The sequence below is a fragment of the Artibeus jamaicensis genome, unplaced genomic scaffold, assembly GCF_021234435.1.
Source record: "Artibeus jamaicensis isolate MK-2021 breed Jamaican fruit bat unplaced genomic scaffold, CSHL_Jam_final contig_700, whole genome shotgun sequence".
Lineage (NCBI taxonomy): Eukaryota > Metazoa > Chordata > Mammalia > Chiroptera > Phyllostomidae > Artibeus > Artibeus jamaicensis.
This window is the reverse complement of record NW_026521930.1, coordinates 6,689,601-6,706,304: the sequence shown is the minus strand read 5'-3', so window position 1 is coordinate 6,706,304 and position 16,704 is coordinate 6,689,601. Positions and strand designations below refer to the sequence as shown.

Below are 16,704 nucleotides of genomic sequence, written 5' to 3'. Positions count from 1 at the left end.
TGAGAGCTGGACTGCAAGCCAGAAGGTTGCCAGTTTTGTCTGCGTTGTGGGCCGGGTCCCCGTTGGGGTACATGCGAGAGGCAGCTAATCTATATTCCTCTCACACATTGATGTTTCTCTCCCTCTCTTTCTCCTTCCCTTCTTCCATCTCTAAAAATAAATAAATAAAATCCTTTTTTTCCCTGCATTTAGATTGTCCCACAACACACACACACCCTTTCCTTTCCGTAGGCTAGTGTTGCTTACTCCACCGTGTATTTTGTGGCCTGGGTGCAGTTAGGATACATAGTTTGTACCCCCAAATGTTGGGCACCCTCTACTAGGACCAGATGAGTAGTAGTTGAATCTGGGTGTAAGTTAGCCTGAGTATACCATATTCCCTTTCAAAACCTTCCACGTATCAGGGTGGGGTATTCCCCAGGTGAATTTGGACTCAACATGTGGTGCCCAGTTCTTTAATCCTATCAGAAACCTATTTCCCCCCTCTTCTTTTAAATAGTTTTTTTGTTCACAAAAACAACAGTGATGTGTAACTGCACATGGCGTGCTGCAGCACCTCAGGCATACACTGCCATTATTTTATCCATTCTGCCTTTCTCAGCATTCCATTACCCAAGCTGATAGTTGTACAGTGATCTGTCTGCTGAGATCCGTGCACTGCCCTGTCCGTTGATGCAGAAGGGAACAGTTCCCAGAAATCCCTTCCCAAATGACATCCTTAGTGGTGGGCTACAACCTGAAAACAGAGTCAAAAAATACTGGCACACAGCCCTGGCCAGGTGGTTCGGTTGGTTGAAGCATCTTCCCATGTATCAAAAGGTCACAGGTTCAGCCCTGGCTGGTGTAGCTCAGTGGATTGAGTGCAGGCCTGTGAACCAAAGGATGGAGGTTTAATTCCCAGTCAGGGCACATGCCTGGGTTGCAGGCCAGTTCCCCGCAGCGGACCCATGAGAGGCAGCCATACATTGATATTTCTCTCCCTCTCTCCTTCCCTTCCCCTCTAAAGATAAATAAATTTTTAAATAAAAAGGTCACAGATTCAATTCCCCATCAGGGTATGTATAGGAGGCAACCAGTGTTTCTCTCCCCCTCCTTCCCTCTTCCTCCCTCCTTCCATTCCTCTCTCCCCTCTCTCTAAAAAGCGGGAGCTCCCGCGGAACAAAAGGCAACATAATTGATGTTCTCTCCCTCTCTCCTTCCCTTCCCCTCTAGATTTAATTTAAAAAGCAATGAAATAATGTCTTCAGGTGAGGATTAAAAGAAGATACTGGCACACGTATTCCTAAGTGAAAGAACCCAATGTGAAAGGTTATATATTGTATGATTCCAGCTATGTAGCATTCTGGAAAAGGCAAAACAAGACAGCACAAAGATAAGGGGCTTAGAAGGACGCAGAGGTGAATAGCAGGAACACAGGATTTTCAGGGCGGTGAAACTGTTCTGTGTGATACTGTAATGGTGGGTACCTGACATTATGCGTTTGTCAAAACCCATGGGATGTACCACACAGAAAGGGAACTTACTGTAATCTGTGGCTTTAGTTAATAATTATCAGTACAGGGGAACCTTGGTTCTTGAACTTAATTTGTTTTGGAAGGCTGTTCAAAAAGCAATTTGTTCAAAAACCAAATCATACGGGTGATTGATCATACAGGCATCAGCATGAAAGGGTTGTAGGGTCCAAAACTGAAGTTTTGTTCGATAACCAGGACATTTTTTCCATGAACAATTTGTGAGGGAACCAAATTGAGTTCAAGAACTGCTGGTTAACCGGCTGTAACAAATGTACCACAGTAGAGCAAGATGGCAATGAGGGGAACCAGCAGGGGAAAGCGGATACATGGGAACAAACTGGACTGTCTGCTTGATTTTTCTGTAAATCTAACAGTGCTCTAAAAATAGTTCATTAATAAAACTTTAAAGCTAAAGAAAAAGAGGGTGCTGGCACACAGCTAGGATTCCACTCCGTCATCCACAGTGTGCCCTGACTGTCGTCATACTGTGTGACTGTGTGTCCGTCAGAGGGATGCTGCTCGGGGTTGCAGGCTCCGGTTTGACTTGTCAGGTTCTAAAAGCATGGTGGCCTTACAGGTGTGTGGCTTTACCTTCAGTGCATCTGGTATAACTGAGTTAAGAGCCAGTAGTATTCTCTTGTGGTATTAATATAATAGTGAATTTACAGCATTGCATAACCCATTCATTCTTTTACCCTCGGCTACCATTCTCTTTTTCTCCATTTGTTATTAATTTTTACCCAGATTTTACTGTCCTTGAAAGAACCATAGGATCACCCACTGTCCTGGCCCACATTGGGGCAGCACCACTAGTCTAGTGAGAGTCATGTTCTCCCTCCTCCCCAGCCCCTCTCAGTCATTCCGGTTCACGCAGGGTCGGCTCACACAGGCACCGAACTAGTGGGCCGTTGCCACAGCTAGGCAACATAGCTGCATTCACCATTGACTACATTTTGCCAGGCACTTAGAAATTCTGACTAAGAATCACCTCTGCTTATGACATCTTCAGTCACAGCCCTGATCCCAGGACCACTGATGTGGGGAACAATTGCACCAGTATCCTTCCCCACCCCTGTTTCCCCGGGTGAATCGATCATAGGTATACGTGTTCATTTCTGGGCTCTCAAGTTCCAGTCCATTGCTCTACATGCCACTGGCACACCATTTGACCACTATAGCTTTGTAGTAAATTTGGAAATCGGGAAATGTTTGTCCTTCCATGTTTTCTTCTTTTTCATAAGCATTTTGATTATTCTGGGTTACTTGAATGTCCATATAAATTTTAGAATGAGCTTGTCAATTTCTACAAAGAAGTCAGCTGGAATTTTTATGGGGATTGTATTGAATCTGTAGATCAATTTGTCTTCTCTGATAGTCATTAAATCTGTAACTTGTGATTTAATTTGAATGCTTTGTGTAATACTTTTGAATTAGTCAGGGGAAAAACATCCTTTTGAACCAGTCCTGAGTTTGGATCTGGAAGATGAGGGTCATATTTATGAGACCTCTGGCCTAGGGTGCAGGGGCCACAGCAGGATGACGGGCCTCCCTTTTGACCTATTGACCTCGTCCTTGTAGGAAGAGCGTTCACGGAGTGAACACAACTTAGTGAACATCCAGAAGACCCATGAGCGGATGCAGACAGAGAACAAGAGTGAGTAGCTGGGCCAGGAGAGAAAGGGCAGAGAAGAGGGTGTGGGCCAAGACGGGGACATGGCTGCTCTGTTTTTCTAAAGGGACTCTTGCATGTATCTGCATAATCCAAAATGAGCTACCTCTTAAGCCAGAGGGACAGTTGTCCCTTAGGCTGGGTGACCTAGGAGGCAGATAACAGACCGCGTAGCACTAAGGAACCTTAAAATCTCCCAACTCTAGGGACTGGAAAGGCAGTGAAATGAGGCTGCATCTAGGGGAACACCTCAGAGCACAGGAGCACCTAGCTACTGGTGTCTCTGGAGAGCTCCTCCCAGTGTACCTGAGGCCCGCAGAAGGTCAGGTCCCTGGCCTGTGCTGTCCAGCTCTCGAGCACCTTTGAGAATTGTTCTCTGTCTTCCCGTGCTGAGAAATATTTTCTGTGTGTATCATGCTATGGCAGAGGTAAGAAAGTCCTCCCTTAGACGTAGTAATGGCATTTGTACTGTATTAAAATGTGAACTCATAGTACATGGAATTCAGGTGCCTCAGAGAGCACTTCTGAGCCAGTAAAGCTCATGCCTCGGCCTGTGGCTTCTCGGTGCCCCCGAAAGTCTGACCCTGGTGCACTAGAAACAGTGCCACATTCCCGCCGGCTGTGCATCACCCACATCCCTCTCCCTGTGCTTACTCCGCAGTCTCTCCCTATTACCGAACGAAGCTGCGTGGCCTCTATACCACCGCCAAAGCCGATGCAGAGGCCGAGTGCAAGTGAGTACCATCCCACGCCCTGCCGTCGCCTCCCCTTCCTCGCTCAGATGCCGGACTGCAGGAACCTGTGGACCACAGCCTCGGCCTGTCATTCCTGCTGTGTGTGAGCCTCTCCCGTGGAGCGTGCCTTCCCTAGAGCCCACTTCCAGGCCCACTCCCCCCTAGCCCTGCTGTTTTATGGATGGCAGCAAGGCAGGAGTCAGGTCCCAGCGGGGCCATTTACTGGTCATGTGACTTGGGCAGTCACTTCAGTGGCGACTCAGTTGTGCCATCATTAAAATAGGGATAATAACTACCTGTAGAATTGTCCATGTAAAATGAGATAATGCATAAAACATGCCTAAGACTTGGGTTTTTCAAACTCTTTTGGCTGTAAGTTACATTAGGAAATATATTCTGTATTGTGGTGATAATAATAGCAATAACAACTCCGTGGCCTTATTGTGTGTCAGGTACTATTCCAAATACTTCATCTATTCACCTCATTTAATCCTCTGAGCAGTCCTGAAATGGGGGTTGCCACATTTAACAGCTGAGGAAATCGAAACAACAAGGGGTTGTATAATCTGCCACAAGTCACAACTAGTCAAGTGGAGGAAGCCAATTTTAAACCCAAAGTCCCTCTTCTTTAGTACCTTGCTAGAATGGTATAATGATGCCTTTCCACAACACACACTTATTTTATATGTACATATATCACAGAATTAGAACAAGAAATATAGTTTTTATAGTTGTTATTGCATAGTCTATTCTGTTTGATTTTTAAAAAATACTGAACATAGTTACCCAAGAAATTAATACATGATCCACTGATGAGTCATAGCTTACAGTTTACATAACGCTGCCTTGCACACGTGGTCAGTGGCTAACTTGCCGGGCTGGGGGGACAGGGACAGCCATGCTCAGGGTCAGCACACTGAGCATTGCAGGGGGCTCCGGGACTCTTCTTGTCCTCTTACCTGGCTCTTCCCAGGTTCTTCCTGGTACTCTGAGCCCACATCTTCTCTGCCTGCTGTCAGTCACTCTGCAAACCTGTGCTGGCACTCCCCTGCCTCTGGCACTGGGCACTCCCCAGGTAGAGACATAAGGATAGTAAGGATCCTGCCCTCACAGGCAAGCAGTCCAAAAAAGAAAGTTTAGTGAACTGTGTGGGCCTGCAGAGAGATGGGGCTCACTATGCTTGGGGATCTGGGACAGCCTCGGAGGAGGAGAGGCTCGAGTTGGGGACCAGTAGACAGACAAGGCAGAGAGGACAGAGAATGCAAAGGCCACGGAGGAGGGCCTGCAGGACGCGTGCATTTGGGGAGTGAAAACTAGTCCTGGCTGGAGAAGGAGGGCAGGAATGAGGAGGGCCTCCATTACCTGGACTTTATCCCTGAGTGATGTGACAGGGAGCCAGTGAAGATGTAAAGCAGGAGAAAAAACCCTGGCTGCCTGTGGGGAGCAGAGTAGGTGAGTCAGAGGCTGGTTAGGAGACCAGGCAAGAGATCCTGATGGAGCTGAAGTGAGACGGTGGCAGTGGCGGTGGAGAAGCAAGAGTGGCTGTTTCTGAGATCAAATTGGGGGCTGGTTGCGAGTGAAGTTGAAGACTCCAAGGTTTTTATCTTGGGCAAATGGATTTGGTAGGGTTCTCTATGACAGTTTGGGGAGCAGAACAAAAGGGTGGGGCTGACTTTTGGGGAGGAGACATTGGATTTTGACAGGAAGTATTACCTCCTTAGTTCTCCAACACACCAGTGCCTACCCCTGTCTTCTCCCTGATTTGCAGATTTCTCATCTGGCCACAGTCAGGCCCCTCTTCCCAGTCACCTGGACTGGTGTAAGTCAGAGTAACTCATGCTTATTTGAGAGTAGAAGGCAAACTGTCCCTTCCCAGCGTAACTGCTAACAAAGTGAGGTGACAGCTTCTGAAACCAGTTTGGTGTGGGCTCTTCTCTGGCATTGACTTACTAGAGTTAAGCTTCTTTCATAACTCCGGGCCCCAACTTCTTGCAGTTCTGCTACTGTTTTACTTTTATAGACTCTCACACATGCATATATTCCTCAGCTAAACCCTGAACAGGGCCTCCTGAGCACCAGATGTCATGCTGGGTATGGGAGAGCAGGCAGGGCAGCAAAGATGCCAGCCCTGCCTGCAGGGAGCTCCAAGGCTGGGTGGGGAACATGCATTACCCAGTAGCACTGATCCAGGCGCTACCACACGCGTCTGCTCACTTCCTAAAGAGGTGAGTTACGACCATCTGGAACTGAAGAGGCGCCAAGTGCGGGCTTCAGGAACTAGCCCAAGTCCTGAGAGGCGTTGCTGTGTGTATCACACTGCCTCCCAGCTGGTTTTCCTCCTCCTGCTTTACAGAAAATGGAAAGGAACCCCTTTGTCTTCAGTTAACAGTCATCTCTTTTTTTAAAAAGGCCTTGACCCTGGCTGGTGTAGCTCAGTGGATTGAGCATGGGCATGTGAACCAAAGGATTGCGGTTCGATTCCCAGTCAGGGCACATGCCTGGGTTACTGGCCAGTTTCCAGCAGGGGACGCATGAAAGGCAACCATACATTGATATTTCTCTCCCTCTCCCCTTCCCTTCCCTTCTAAAGATAAATAAATAAAATCTTTTAAAAATAATAAGGCCTTGAAGTAACACACTGGCAGCAGGAATCAGGGAAACGAGATTTAAAAATCTCATTTTTCCATATTCCAGTGGAAGGCAGGTAGCCATTCCCAACTGGGAACAAGGTATTAACTAACCTTAGTTCAAAAGGCATTTCTCAAGATGCAGTTCTGTGAGGGCGCATGAACAGCCAGAGGGACGGCGTTTCTCACTTTGACTACAAACAGTGAGTTGTTCTCAGCCTCACTCAGTGCCAACTAGGGAAGGTAGTTCTAGGAGTGGCAAAGCCCGGGCAGGCAGAGGAACACCTTAGCTTTCTAAGGGCTGAATGGCTCACGGGCCAAGCATCAAGCGGCTAGAGGACAGAGTGAATGCCTGGTCCATCTTTCTGGGGCCTGGACAGCAGACCACTCGCTGGCAGGCACCTGACACCATGGATATTGTCCCATGTTACTGACCAGAGGAGTGCCCTGGTGTTCGCAGTCACAGGCTGCATCAGCTCTCCCCCCTCGGCCCGGACACAGACCACTTAGAGTTGGGCACAGAAGCCATGTGCCTGAGAAGCTGACATTTTTTTTTGCCTTTATCCCCCCCAGCTGCAGCCTGGGCAGAGGAGGGACGTGGGCAGGCACAATTCCAGCTATCAGCAAGAGAAGAAGGCCTAAAAGAAATTTGTTTTCCCTTTTGTATTTTTTAAATGTTACCCTAATCAAATAATTACACAGTGAATTTGTATGCAGCATTATTGGAGTATTTTAAAGGGCCCACACCATAATAGCCCCTCACACTGTAATAGCCTCTGACCCCATAGGTCAGAGGGGAGGCACTGAGGTTGGGAGGGGGGAGGTTAGGGCTTGGGGCTCTTAACTGCGTGCGTTCAACAGAATGATTTGGTTGGGGTGGAGCTCAGACACTGATACTCAGACATTGATTTAACTTTTTATTTGTATATAATTTCTGAGTTATATAAATGTAGAGTTTTTCCACATCTTCACCATTCTATATATACATACATATTTTTCTCCGAACTGTTTACATTGCAGACATGTTGCCCTTTTACTTCTAAACTTATCAGTCAGTATTTCCTAAAAACAAGGACATTTTTTTACCCGAATTTATTTATTATGTAGCTGACTCACAACTTTACATTCAAGAGGAAGTAAATGAAACATGTAGAATAAATATAGAAATAGAAAAAAACATCCAGAATCAATTCTGTTGGAATAGAATCTTAGCAATCATTAAAGAGCAGTATGTTCACCCTGGCCAGGTAGGCCAGTTGGTTAGAGCACCGTCCCTATATGCCAAGGTCGTGGGTTTGATCTCTAGTCAGGGCACATACAATGGATTGATATCTGTCTCTCCCTCCACCACTTTTCCTTCTTCTTTATAATCAATAAATTTTTTTAAAGAGCACATTTTTTACAAAACGGTAAGTGTTGTGTTCAACCCGGTGTCCCAGGAAGGATTTGGCCGTGGCAGAGCTGTTCACACGGACTGAAGGGCGGTCAGAAGATAGTCCTTACCTGCAGCTGCTGCGATTTCATGTTTCTTGACCTGATCCTAAGAAAGGTCATTCTGAGGATCAGCTTCACAGACTGCTCTTGGCCTTCATTGTCGGCTGATGAAGAAGACCTGCATTTTGAATTGTTGAGTTGTCCAAGATTGTTTGGGTTGGAATGTCTTCTGCATTTACAGCCATTGTCCCAGTAACCGCTTTACAGCTCTCTGTCCGCTTCAGGCTTTCCTCCACTTCTGCTGGTATTTTTGTTTAATTCATTAGGATCTTTTTCTGTCATTGTCATTTGTCAAGAGTTCTGAGTCCCTGAAAAATTGTGGGTGGTAGTAATGGGGGTTCTACAAAGGGCCCAAGGAGATTTTTACATAACCATGGTACATTTCTCAAAATCAGGACGGATATAAAAATATCAACTAATCTACAGGTCTTACTCAACTTTCATCTCTGTCCACTAATGTCCTTTGTAGCAAAAGAAGTTTTTTCTGGTATAGATTATTGTTGCATTTAGTTACCATGTTTCTTTAGTCTCTTTCAGTCTGAAACAGTTCCCAGGCTATCTTTTCCTTTCATGGCCCTGACGTTTTGAAGATCATAGGCCAGTGGTTTTGTTGAATGCCCCTCCATGTAGATTTGTTTCCTCACGACTAGATTCGGGTTTTACACTTTGGGCAGTGATAGCATGGAAGTGATGTCCTCAGTGCATCATGAGAGAAGACAGTGTCCCATTGGTTAAAATGGTCTTTTCCAGGTTTCTCTGGTATCAAGTTACTGATGTTTTCCATTGTGTAATTAATAATAAGTATCTTATGGGAGATACTCAGAGACTTAAATAACCCATTTTCCATCAGATGCACTAGTTTTGGTATCTGTTTGTGATTCTTACTTAAAACAATTGGGTGGCAGTTTTTTTAAAAGCTTTTCAGGGGATTCTAATATCCAGCTCAGACTGAGAACCACTCCATGAATTGCTCACAGAACACAGCCAGGACGTGCTGCATAGACCCTCGGCCTCCTGGCTTTTCCTCCTGGTCTGCTTTCCTGGGTGCCTGATCGCTGCATGTCTCAGTGCTCACAAGCTCTGGCCGAGTCCTTCCTGCATCCTACACCAGCCACGCTTAACGGATGCTCTGAGTATACTGGGCAGGTGTTTGCTGCTTCCCTCTGCCATTAAGGGGCACGTATGAGATCGTGGCCACTTAATTTTGGAGGTTCGGATTCACAAACAATAAAAACCCCAAGTCAAAGGTGAATATTTAAGCAATTTACTCAGCAAGAGCAAAGAGGAAGCAAGAAGAGCAAACACGAGCAGGCGGAAGAGCACCAACACCCGCACGCAGACACTGGGGAACCCCAGAGACGGCGCCGGGTTCGGGCTTCGCCTGGGAACAGTTCCAGGTGAAGCGTCCTTCCCTCCGCTGGGATTCCAGAGTCTCACTTTGGGCACTCTGCTTAAATATGTTCTAGACAAGAGTGGCTACACACCCAGGGCCTTTCGTGACTCGATTTGACTACATGACCCTTCCCTCTGGGAGAATAGCCAGTTCTTCCTCAAGGAAACAATCAGTGTTTACAGGTACTGAGTTAAAAATGGTGCTTAGTCTTCCATGGAGAAGGACTCCACTCTCTGATTCCCTTACCTATCTAGGATCCTCTTAGGTTTTTGGCCTATAACTTCCTCCTGCGTCATCAGGATTTTTTATGCTTTTAAGATTACACACCATCTCTGTCAGATTCATGGTTTTTGGCAAGAAGGTTGATCTGAATTATTAACCAGAAAAGGAAATCTATGCTTTGTGCTTCATGCAGACCTCTTCTTTCCCTTCTCCCCACCCTCAGCATCCTCCGGAAAGCCCTAGATAAGATTGCGGAAATCAAGTCTCTGTTGGAAGAGAGGCGGATCGGTGAGTTAGACAAGTTTGTTTGGGTTCTTTGGCCAGGCGGCTTGAGGGCTCCTGAGAGGGGCAGTCACGTCTTCCTGTCGGGGGAGCCTGTAACCTCAGGCTCACTGTGACGGGTCGGTCCCTGGGTTTTTGACAGAGGCACAGCGGGCAGCCTGGCACTGGGAACGGAAGGGACGTCATCACTCCCAGGGCTCAGAGGCAGGGCCTCCTCATTGTCCCTCTGCACAACTCCGTGGTTTGCCCCACTCCCTCAGGTTTCTCTCCCTCCTCCACTGCCTAGAGCGGTTCCCCCCCACCTCCAGTATAATTTGTGTCATTTTCAGTGTAATTCGTATGTCTGTGTCATTATTCTCTGTCTGAGTCACACCGGGATGTCTTGAAGCCAGCCTTTCAGGTGACGTGTGCACGGGGCGCTGGCCTCCAGACCCCTTCAGCCTGCTTCCCCACCTCTTTCTTGCCCTTTCAATGAACCCACAGTGGGCACCCTCCTCATCCATCAAAAATGTCACATTTCCAGCTGGGTTTGAAGTTGGGTGTTTTGAGCCATGCCTGAGGAGGTAAGGGGTCTGTCCACATTTGATAGTTCTTTTCACTTTTTGTTTACAACATATTAAAAGAAAATATATACAGTATATATACAGCTCAAGAAAATTTTCACTAACTAAACAAATGGATGTAACCAGCACTCAGACCAAGAAACGGAACTTGCCCGGCACCTCAGAAGCCCCCATGGTCCTTTCCAGTTCCTTCCTCCAAAGGGCATCCACCGAGCCGCCCTCTCGCCCACCTGTTAGTGCAGCCCGACTGTCTCGCCGTGGCCATCTAGTGGGAGGGTCGGGGTCACGTCTGGGCCCTTGGTGCTGACTTGAGAGGTGGAGCTGAGCCCCTCTCACAGCTCAGTGTTAGGTGGACCTGGGGCGGGCACCCTACCCCTGGTGCCTCAGGGGCTCGCTTCCTTCCCACAGCTGCCAAGATTGCAGGCCTGTACAATGACTCGGAACCTCCTCGGAAGACCATGCGCAGGGGGGTGCTAATGACTCTACTGCAGCAGTCAGCCATGACCCTGCCGTTATGGATCGGGAAGCCTGGTGACAAGTGAGGGCAGGCTCAGGGCGGGGAACTGGAAAGGGAGGGGCTGGGACTAACCCTCGGTTCCACTCTCAGGCCACCCCCACTCTGTGGGGCCATTCCAGCCTCTGGGGACTACGTGGCCAAGCCTGGGGACAAGGTGGCTGCCCGGGTAAAGGCCGTGGATGGGGATGAGCAATGGATCCTGGCCGAGGTGGTCAGTTACAGCCACGCCACCAACAAGTGAGTGGACACACCCAGCCCTGTGGGAACCGGCATGTGAACAGCCAGCTCCTTGGGTTACTTTCCCTCTCCACCCCCCTCCTGGGCCCCCTTCCTGGACCATGCACCTTCCGGTACCCACTGCTCCCCTTTTGTTCGCCCACAGATATGAGGTAGACGACATTGATGAGGAAGGCAAAGAGTGAGTGCGCTGGCTGGGGGCAGGGCAAGGGAGGCCTAGGGGTAGCGGCACTGCTGGGAGGAGCGCCCTACCTGGCCATGGGTTGACCTAAGCTCCCCTCCAGGAGACACACCCTGAGCCGGCGGCGTATCATCCCACTGCCTCAGTGGAAGGCCAACCCCGAGACAGACCCCGAAGCCTTATTCCAGAAGGAGCAGCTCGTGCTGGCCCTGTATCCCCAGACCACCTGCTTCTACCGGGCCCTGATCCACACCCCCCCACAACGGGTAAGCAGCCCCGCTGGGGGGATCCTCCATGACGCCAGTACCACCGTGCTGACCAGATATGGCCTGGGGCTGTGTTTCCGTTTCCTACCCTGCTTGTCCTCATCTTGCAGCCTCTCTGACCTGGGAGTGTCCTGTGAGCTTCCCCCTCTCTCCCCCGCTGACAGTCTGCCCTGTAACTCCCCTCCAGCCTTGTCCTAGGCAGTGCCAGCCGACCTGCAGAGCCTTAGCAAGTCCTGAGTGGAGTGGACCTGATGTGTCCTGTAGTCTAACCTCGCTTTTGCATTGAGGTGGGAAGCCTGAGCCCCCTGTTGGAAGTGCCATGCCCAGGGACTGTCTTCCAGCCCCCGACTCCTGCATCACTGCCCTTTCTTCACTTGAGGCTGCTTTTCCTTGAGCTTGTGATGCTGTTGCTGGCACCCTGGCCACCTTTCACAGATAGCCGTTTAAAGGCTCTTCTCTGCTCTTCCTTCAGATCCCTGCCTGCTGTCCTCTGAGTTGTCCTCGCTCCCTTTAACATAGAGTCCCTGAAAAGCACCAGTCCCTTCCATGGTGGCCTGTCTGTGTAGGTAGCCAGTCCCCTTTTCTGTGCTCTTCATCCCTTGACCCTTTGATGCTGAGAGGAGCTGTAGTGGCAGGGACTGGGTTCAAACATCTAGACTTCTCAGGTGCAGATGAGGACAGGAAAGGCTAGGAGCCCATGCACCAGGGGCTCCTATCAGCCCAGGCTGATAGGGGTGGGGGTGGGAGGCCTTGCCTGGGGGTTTCTGACCAGCGCCTCCTGTCCGCTTCCCGCCACAGCCCCAGGATGACTATTCGGTCCTGTTCGAAGACACTTCCTATGCAGATGGTTATTCCCCTCCCCTCAATGTGGCCCAGAGGTATGTGGTGGCTTGTAAGGAGCCCAAAAAGAAGTGAAGCAGGCTGGCAGGATCAGAGTGCCCCGCCCTCCGCAAGGAGGAACGCAACAAAAGATTGTGATCAAATAAATATTCTTCCCCTTTGCCTATGTCTCCTGGGTTTTACTTTTCCAGACTGTTCTTACCCTTCCTTCCTCACATAGGGCCAGTTGGGGAACTGGAGGCTGCAGGGGGGCTCATTTAGTTCAGATTTGCTTTGCTTCCAACAGAGGCACTTCATGCAACACAAATTGTATTTTATTCTTGAGGCATTGCCAGGCTGGTTTCACGCCATTCACCGTGGAGTGTGATGCCAGTGAACACTACTCACTGCCCTGAGCAGAAGTTGAGGTTGCAGCCTGCCATCTTCTCAGCATAGTCGGCATCAAAGCGCTCATTCTGGGCCACAGTGAACATGGTTTTCCAGTCCCCCGTGATGCCTGGGGAGGTGGGCAGGGAAGGAGAGAGACTCAAGGTCCTGGCTGCAGGGGAGGCCCCAGGGGGGTTCAGGGCCAGCTCTGGCCACTGTTTGCCCCCTCGTCTCCCCAAACACCCATCCTGGTGGGCACTCACCTTTCCTCATGAAGGCAGAAATGTTGTGGTCCATTAATTCAGTGGGTACGGTGCTGTAGTTAGTCATGGGGTTCTTCTTCATTTCCTTGAATGATGTGTGTTTCACAATGTGATCCACAGTCCTCTCTGACAGGGAGCGTCCCACAAACTCCAGAATCTTCTGGATCTCCCTTTTGGGGTTCTGGAGGAGCAGAGGGGCTCTTCAGTGGAGATCTGGTTGTTCTTTGAACAAAAGGGAGGCCCCTCTCTCACCTCATGGCCACTTCTGACCCTGCTCCTTGACTCCCTGGTACTCTGTTACTGGGGCAAAGTTAACTGCCTTCTGTCCTATGATCTGTGAGTAAGCAGTGTCTGGTTCCTTGTGGATGAGGGCAGGGACAGCCCTTGTCATAGCTGTAGCCCCCAAGGAGAAGCAGTAGCAGTAAATGGGTGATTGACGACTGCACGCGGCATTGACTGAGACGCCAGGAGTTAAGAGCTGTACAGGGTGCTGCTGCCCAGGTGGCACCGAAGCTCTGGGCAGGGAAGGTGACTTGGGGGATTGAGTAGGACCAGTGTGGGGGCTGCCATAGGGGAGGGGGCTGAGACGACCTTGGCAGATTCCCATGAGGCTCCTCCCACCACATATGCAACATGGAGGGAAGTGGTAGCAGTTGTGCTCACCTCCAGCATGTCCTCGTAGAACAGGTAGAGAACAGGGTGGGTGCGGCTCAGCTCCCACCACTCCTGCACGTGCTGGTACCAGGACCCATAGGACACTGGGGAAAAGGGCGGGGGGCACAGACAGAGGTTGGTATTAGTTTTAGCTGGCTACCCCTCAGCTTTACCCCACTCCTTCCTCCAGAGTCAGGCCCACCTTCCCCAGCCATGAACTTCTCCAGGAAGCTGTGCCAGGTGCCAGGGTCAGGGTGCACCTTGGCCATGCGGTAGAAGTGGTAATAGGAGACAGCCACGTCCTTTGCGTTCCGGGCAACATAGACCACCTGGAGGAGCCGAAGACACACCCCTACGTCACATAATCACATAGCACACCACAGACACTACATGCTTTTAAGTATAGCATTCCACCCTTCACAGCATCCCTGAAGGGAGGTTCTCTTGGTTTGGCCTGGAGGAAAACAGGCTTAGAGGCTGACTTGCTTGAGTTCCCATGGTGTGGACGTGAGTGAGCCGGGTGTGAACCCTGCTCTGATGCCAAAGTCGTGGCTGGTCCCACGAACTATTATATGAACCCAATCCCCTCAATGCCACTAAGCAGATTTGGAACAAGGTGTGCAGAGTTCCTGCCAGCCCCCTTGTCCAGAGGCCTGTGAGCACCCAGACCCTGCAAAGAGTCTCACTTTCACTGACCATCTGACCCCACCAGAGCTTGAGGTTCAGGACCTCTCCCCCTTTAAGATGATGCCAAGCTTCAGGAAGGAAGGAGACCTTATCAGAAGATAGGGTCAAAGCTGGGATGGCCCCAGCAGGCCTTTTTCTCTGGCTTCCTCTGCCACTCACCTTAACCTTCTGATCCAGCAGGGACTGGGGGAGCAGAACCAGGGGCAAGTGGGTCTTGAGGAGCCGTGGGATTGGTGTATCTCTCAGAACTTCCATTCCTAAACCATGGGTAGGGAAAAGTCCAGCGAACTGGAGCCCAGGTCCTACCTCCCTCCACCTCACTTGCCCCTAGTACCCCACCACACACCTGTGGGAACCCCTGGACCCTTGAACTCAAGGAAGGGCACCCTCGTGATGATGGGGGCCCTGCGACACTTCTCCAAGTCACCACCCTGGTATATCATGTCCAGGATCTCGCTCACCCAAGTGGTGCCTGGAGAGGAAAATGGGAGGTAAGCAGGGGCTGAGGGTGTGCCCCTGCTGGCCCAAGGTGGGCCAGGAGAGGGGTGGGTGGTCCTCCATCACTTACCAGATTTGGGGTAGGTGCTGATGAGCAGGTCATCAGGCCTGGCTCGGAAGCTCTGCAGTGGTCCCAATGCCTCTGCAAAGTACTTGATGAGAGGGACCCCCTTCACATACTCTAGAGGTGGGCGGGAGGTGTCCTGGACCAACTCCATGCTGCCAAATCAAGGGCCAGAGTGGGGCTCACCTCCCTTAACAACATCACAACAGTTCCATCTGTTGAATTCTTTAAGATAAAGAGGCTGAGGGAGCAACTTTTTCTTGCTTTAAGAGGCTGAGCGACTTTTTCTCACTCACAGAGCTAGTGAGTGCCGGGGCTGGATCCCCAGCCAGATCTGATGCAGTAGGCCACAACTCTGACTGCACCTTGGACTTACCTGCAGAGCTTTTACAAATCCCACTGCCTGAGGTACACCCCAAACCCATGACATCACTTGGCAGTAGGACTCTGTTCTTTCTTTCACTACTTCCTGCTGGGACTCAGCCTCCATGGGCTCTTCCCAGTCCTTCCCTCTTTGAGCTCCCTAGACCCCTCATATAGAGAAACCTCCCAAAGGCCAGCTGGGCCTGTGGCTCCACTTGCTCAGACGCACTCCACTTGGACTCAGAAATAAACAGCCAGTTGAGCAATTGAGCTTGTTTGGGGGCCAAAGTCTAGCAAGTGAATGAACAAAGTGCGAGAGGGGGTTTGAGGCCAAGCTAGAGCTGGTGGTGGGTTGAGCTGAGATTTCCATGGGGACAGCGCAGAGTTGTTAGAGCCAGGAACAGGGACCAAGCCACAGGAGCTCAGTGGTGAGTAAGGGACGTCCGGTCCACTCCACCCCCATCCTGCCACTTACCTGACCTCTCTGGACCTTAGCCTTGTGACTATCTCCTGCTGTGGCTTAGTGTGAGTGCAGTCTAGTAAGTGCAGAAATGCTCAGAACTGAGTTTTATAACCAAAGTGGGAGGGATTTGGAGCCTCTCCCAGACTGAGCTTTCTCCAAGAAAGAAAGGGTGGTGCTTGGGGTGGGAGGCCCCCCTGCTACCCTCCGTAGCACCCAAGCCAGTCAGTATGAGACTGGCCTGGAAACCCAACATGTGAGATTAGTGTGTAGAAGATAAAAGACTGAATCTAGACAATAGAGCTTAATAAATTTTGTTTTGTTTGGGTGGAGGACCAGTGGTGGGGGCGGGGCTATAATCCTGGCTCCTGACCAGATAGCTGTCTTGTTTTTTGTTTTGTTTTGTCAGCTTTTTCTAATAAAAGAAACAGCTTTTTTCTCGTCTAGAGGGGACAGAAGAGTGAGTGGAGGGGAAAGGTGGCTACACACCAGTCCGAAGACACCACATGTTCAGGTCTTGGGCAACCTACAGTCCCCAGGCCGCCCAGACGTTCCGTAGTGATGTGGGTGGGTGGGGAGGGGGTTGGGGGCCAGGCATTGCTCAGCAGGCTCTTGAGGCAGCAGAAGATGGAACAGACCAAGAAGGCTGCAGTCTCATAACCTGGAAGTGAGCCCAGTTCCACAGTCCCTATGTGGCCAGGCTCAAACAGTGGAAGAACAGGCCCCAGAAAATGCTTTTCTTTCCCTGGATTTGAAGGAGCCTGGACCTTTATCCTTATATTTGGATTAAGGTCCAAAGTCAAGCTGAAC

At 50.1% G+C, this 16,704-nt stretch overlaps 2 protein-coding genes across 11 annotated transcripts in view; one reads left to right on the top strand and one right to left on the bottom strand.

Annotated features, from left to right (window-relative positions):
• The window catches only part of SGF29 (SAGA complex associated factor 29), a 30,505-nt gene extending 17,800 nt beyond the window's left edge, over positions 1–12,705 (top strand). For 4 of the 6 annotated variants that reach the window (XM_037134025.2, XM_037134030.2, XM_037134027.2 and 1 more), the window contains 8 exons: positions 3,093–3,168; positions 3,845–3,917; positions 9,877–9,941; positions 10,907–11,036; positions 11,106–11,252; positions 11,398–11,433; positions 11,537–11,699; positions 12,498–12,705. In XM_037134025.2, the coding sequence (XP_036989920.2) occupies positions 3,093–3,168; positions 3,845–3,917; positions 9,877–9,941; positions 10,907–11,036; positions 11,106–11,252; positions 11,398–11,433; positions 11,537–11,699; positions 12,498–12,614 (807 nt within the window). In that variant the 3' untranslated portion in view covers positions 12,615–12,705. Of the gene's footprint in view, positions 1–3,092; positions 3,169–3,844; positions 4,021–7,151; positions 8,171–9,876; positions 9,942–10,906; positions 11,037–11,105; positions 11,253–11,397; positions 11,434–11,536; positions 11,700–12,497 lie in introns of those variants that run through there. The other 2 variants (XM_037134031.2, XM_053671496.1) reach the window with 2 other exon arrangements.
• Positions 12,706–12,835: 130 nt separating this feature from the next.
• On the bottom strand, positions 12,836–16,019 carry LOC119040939 (sulfotransferase 1A1). Of its 5 annotated transcripts, none has more exons than XM_037134036.2 (8): positions 15,910–16,019; positions 15,078–15,226; positions 14,856–14,981; positions 14,669–14,766; positions 14,025–14,151; positions 13,832–13,926; positions 13,169–13,349; positions 12,836–13,035 (listed from the first exon to the last, which is right to left on the bottom strand). In XM_037134036.2, the coding sequence occupies exons 2-8, from the start codon at positions 15,223–15,225 to the stop codon at positions 12,923–12,925; spliced, it is 888 nt and encodes a 295-aa protein (XP_036989931.2). In that variant the 5' UTR covers position 15,226; positions 15,910–16,019; the 3' UTR covers positions 12,836–12,922. The 5 variants fall into 5 exon arrangements, with proteins under 5 accessions (XP_036989931.2, XP_036989933.2, XP_036989934.2 ...); XM_037134038.2 differs by having other exon boundaries at positions 15,078–15,261; positions 15,910–15,967; XM_037134039.2 differs by lacking the exon at positions 15,910–16,019 and adding an exon at positions 15,448–15,660 and having other exon boundaries at positions 15,078–15,149.
• Positions 16,020–16,704: the final 685 nt, after the last annotated feature.

Coding starts and splice junctions, on each gene's coding strand:
- LOC119040939 (XM_037134036.2), bottom strand. CDS start 15,225: ATGGAGTTGGTCCAGGACACCTCCCGCCCACCTCTAGAGTATGTGAAG. Junction 13,927..14,024: donor GAAGTTCATGGCTGGGGAAG/GTGGGCCTGACT, acceptor CCTTTTCCCCAG/TGTCCTATGGGTCCTGGTAC. Junction 13,036..13,168: donor TTCTGCCTTCATGAGGAAAG/GTGAGTGCCCAC, acceptor CCACCTCCCCAG/GCATCACGGGGGACTGGAAA.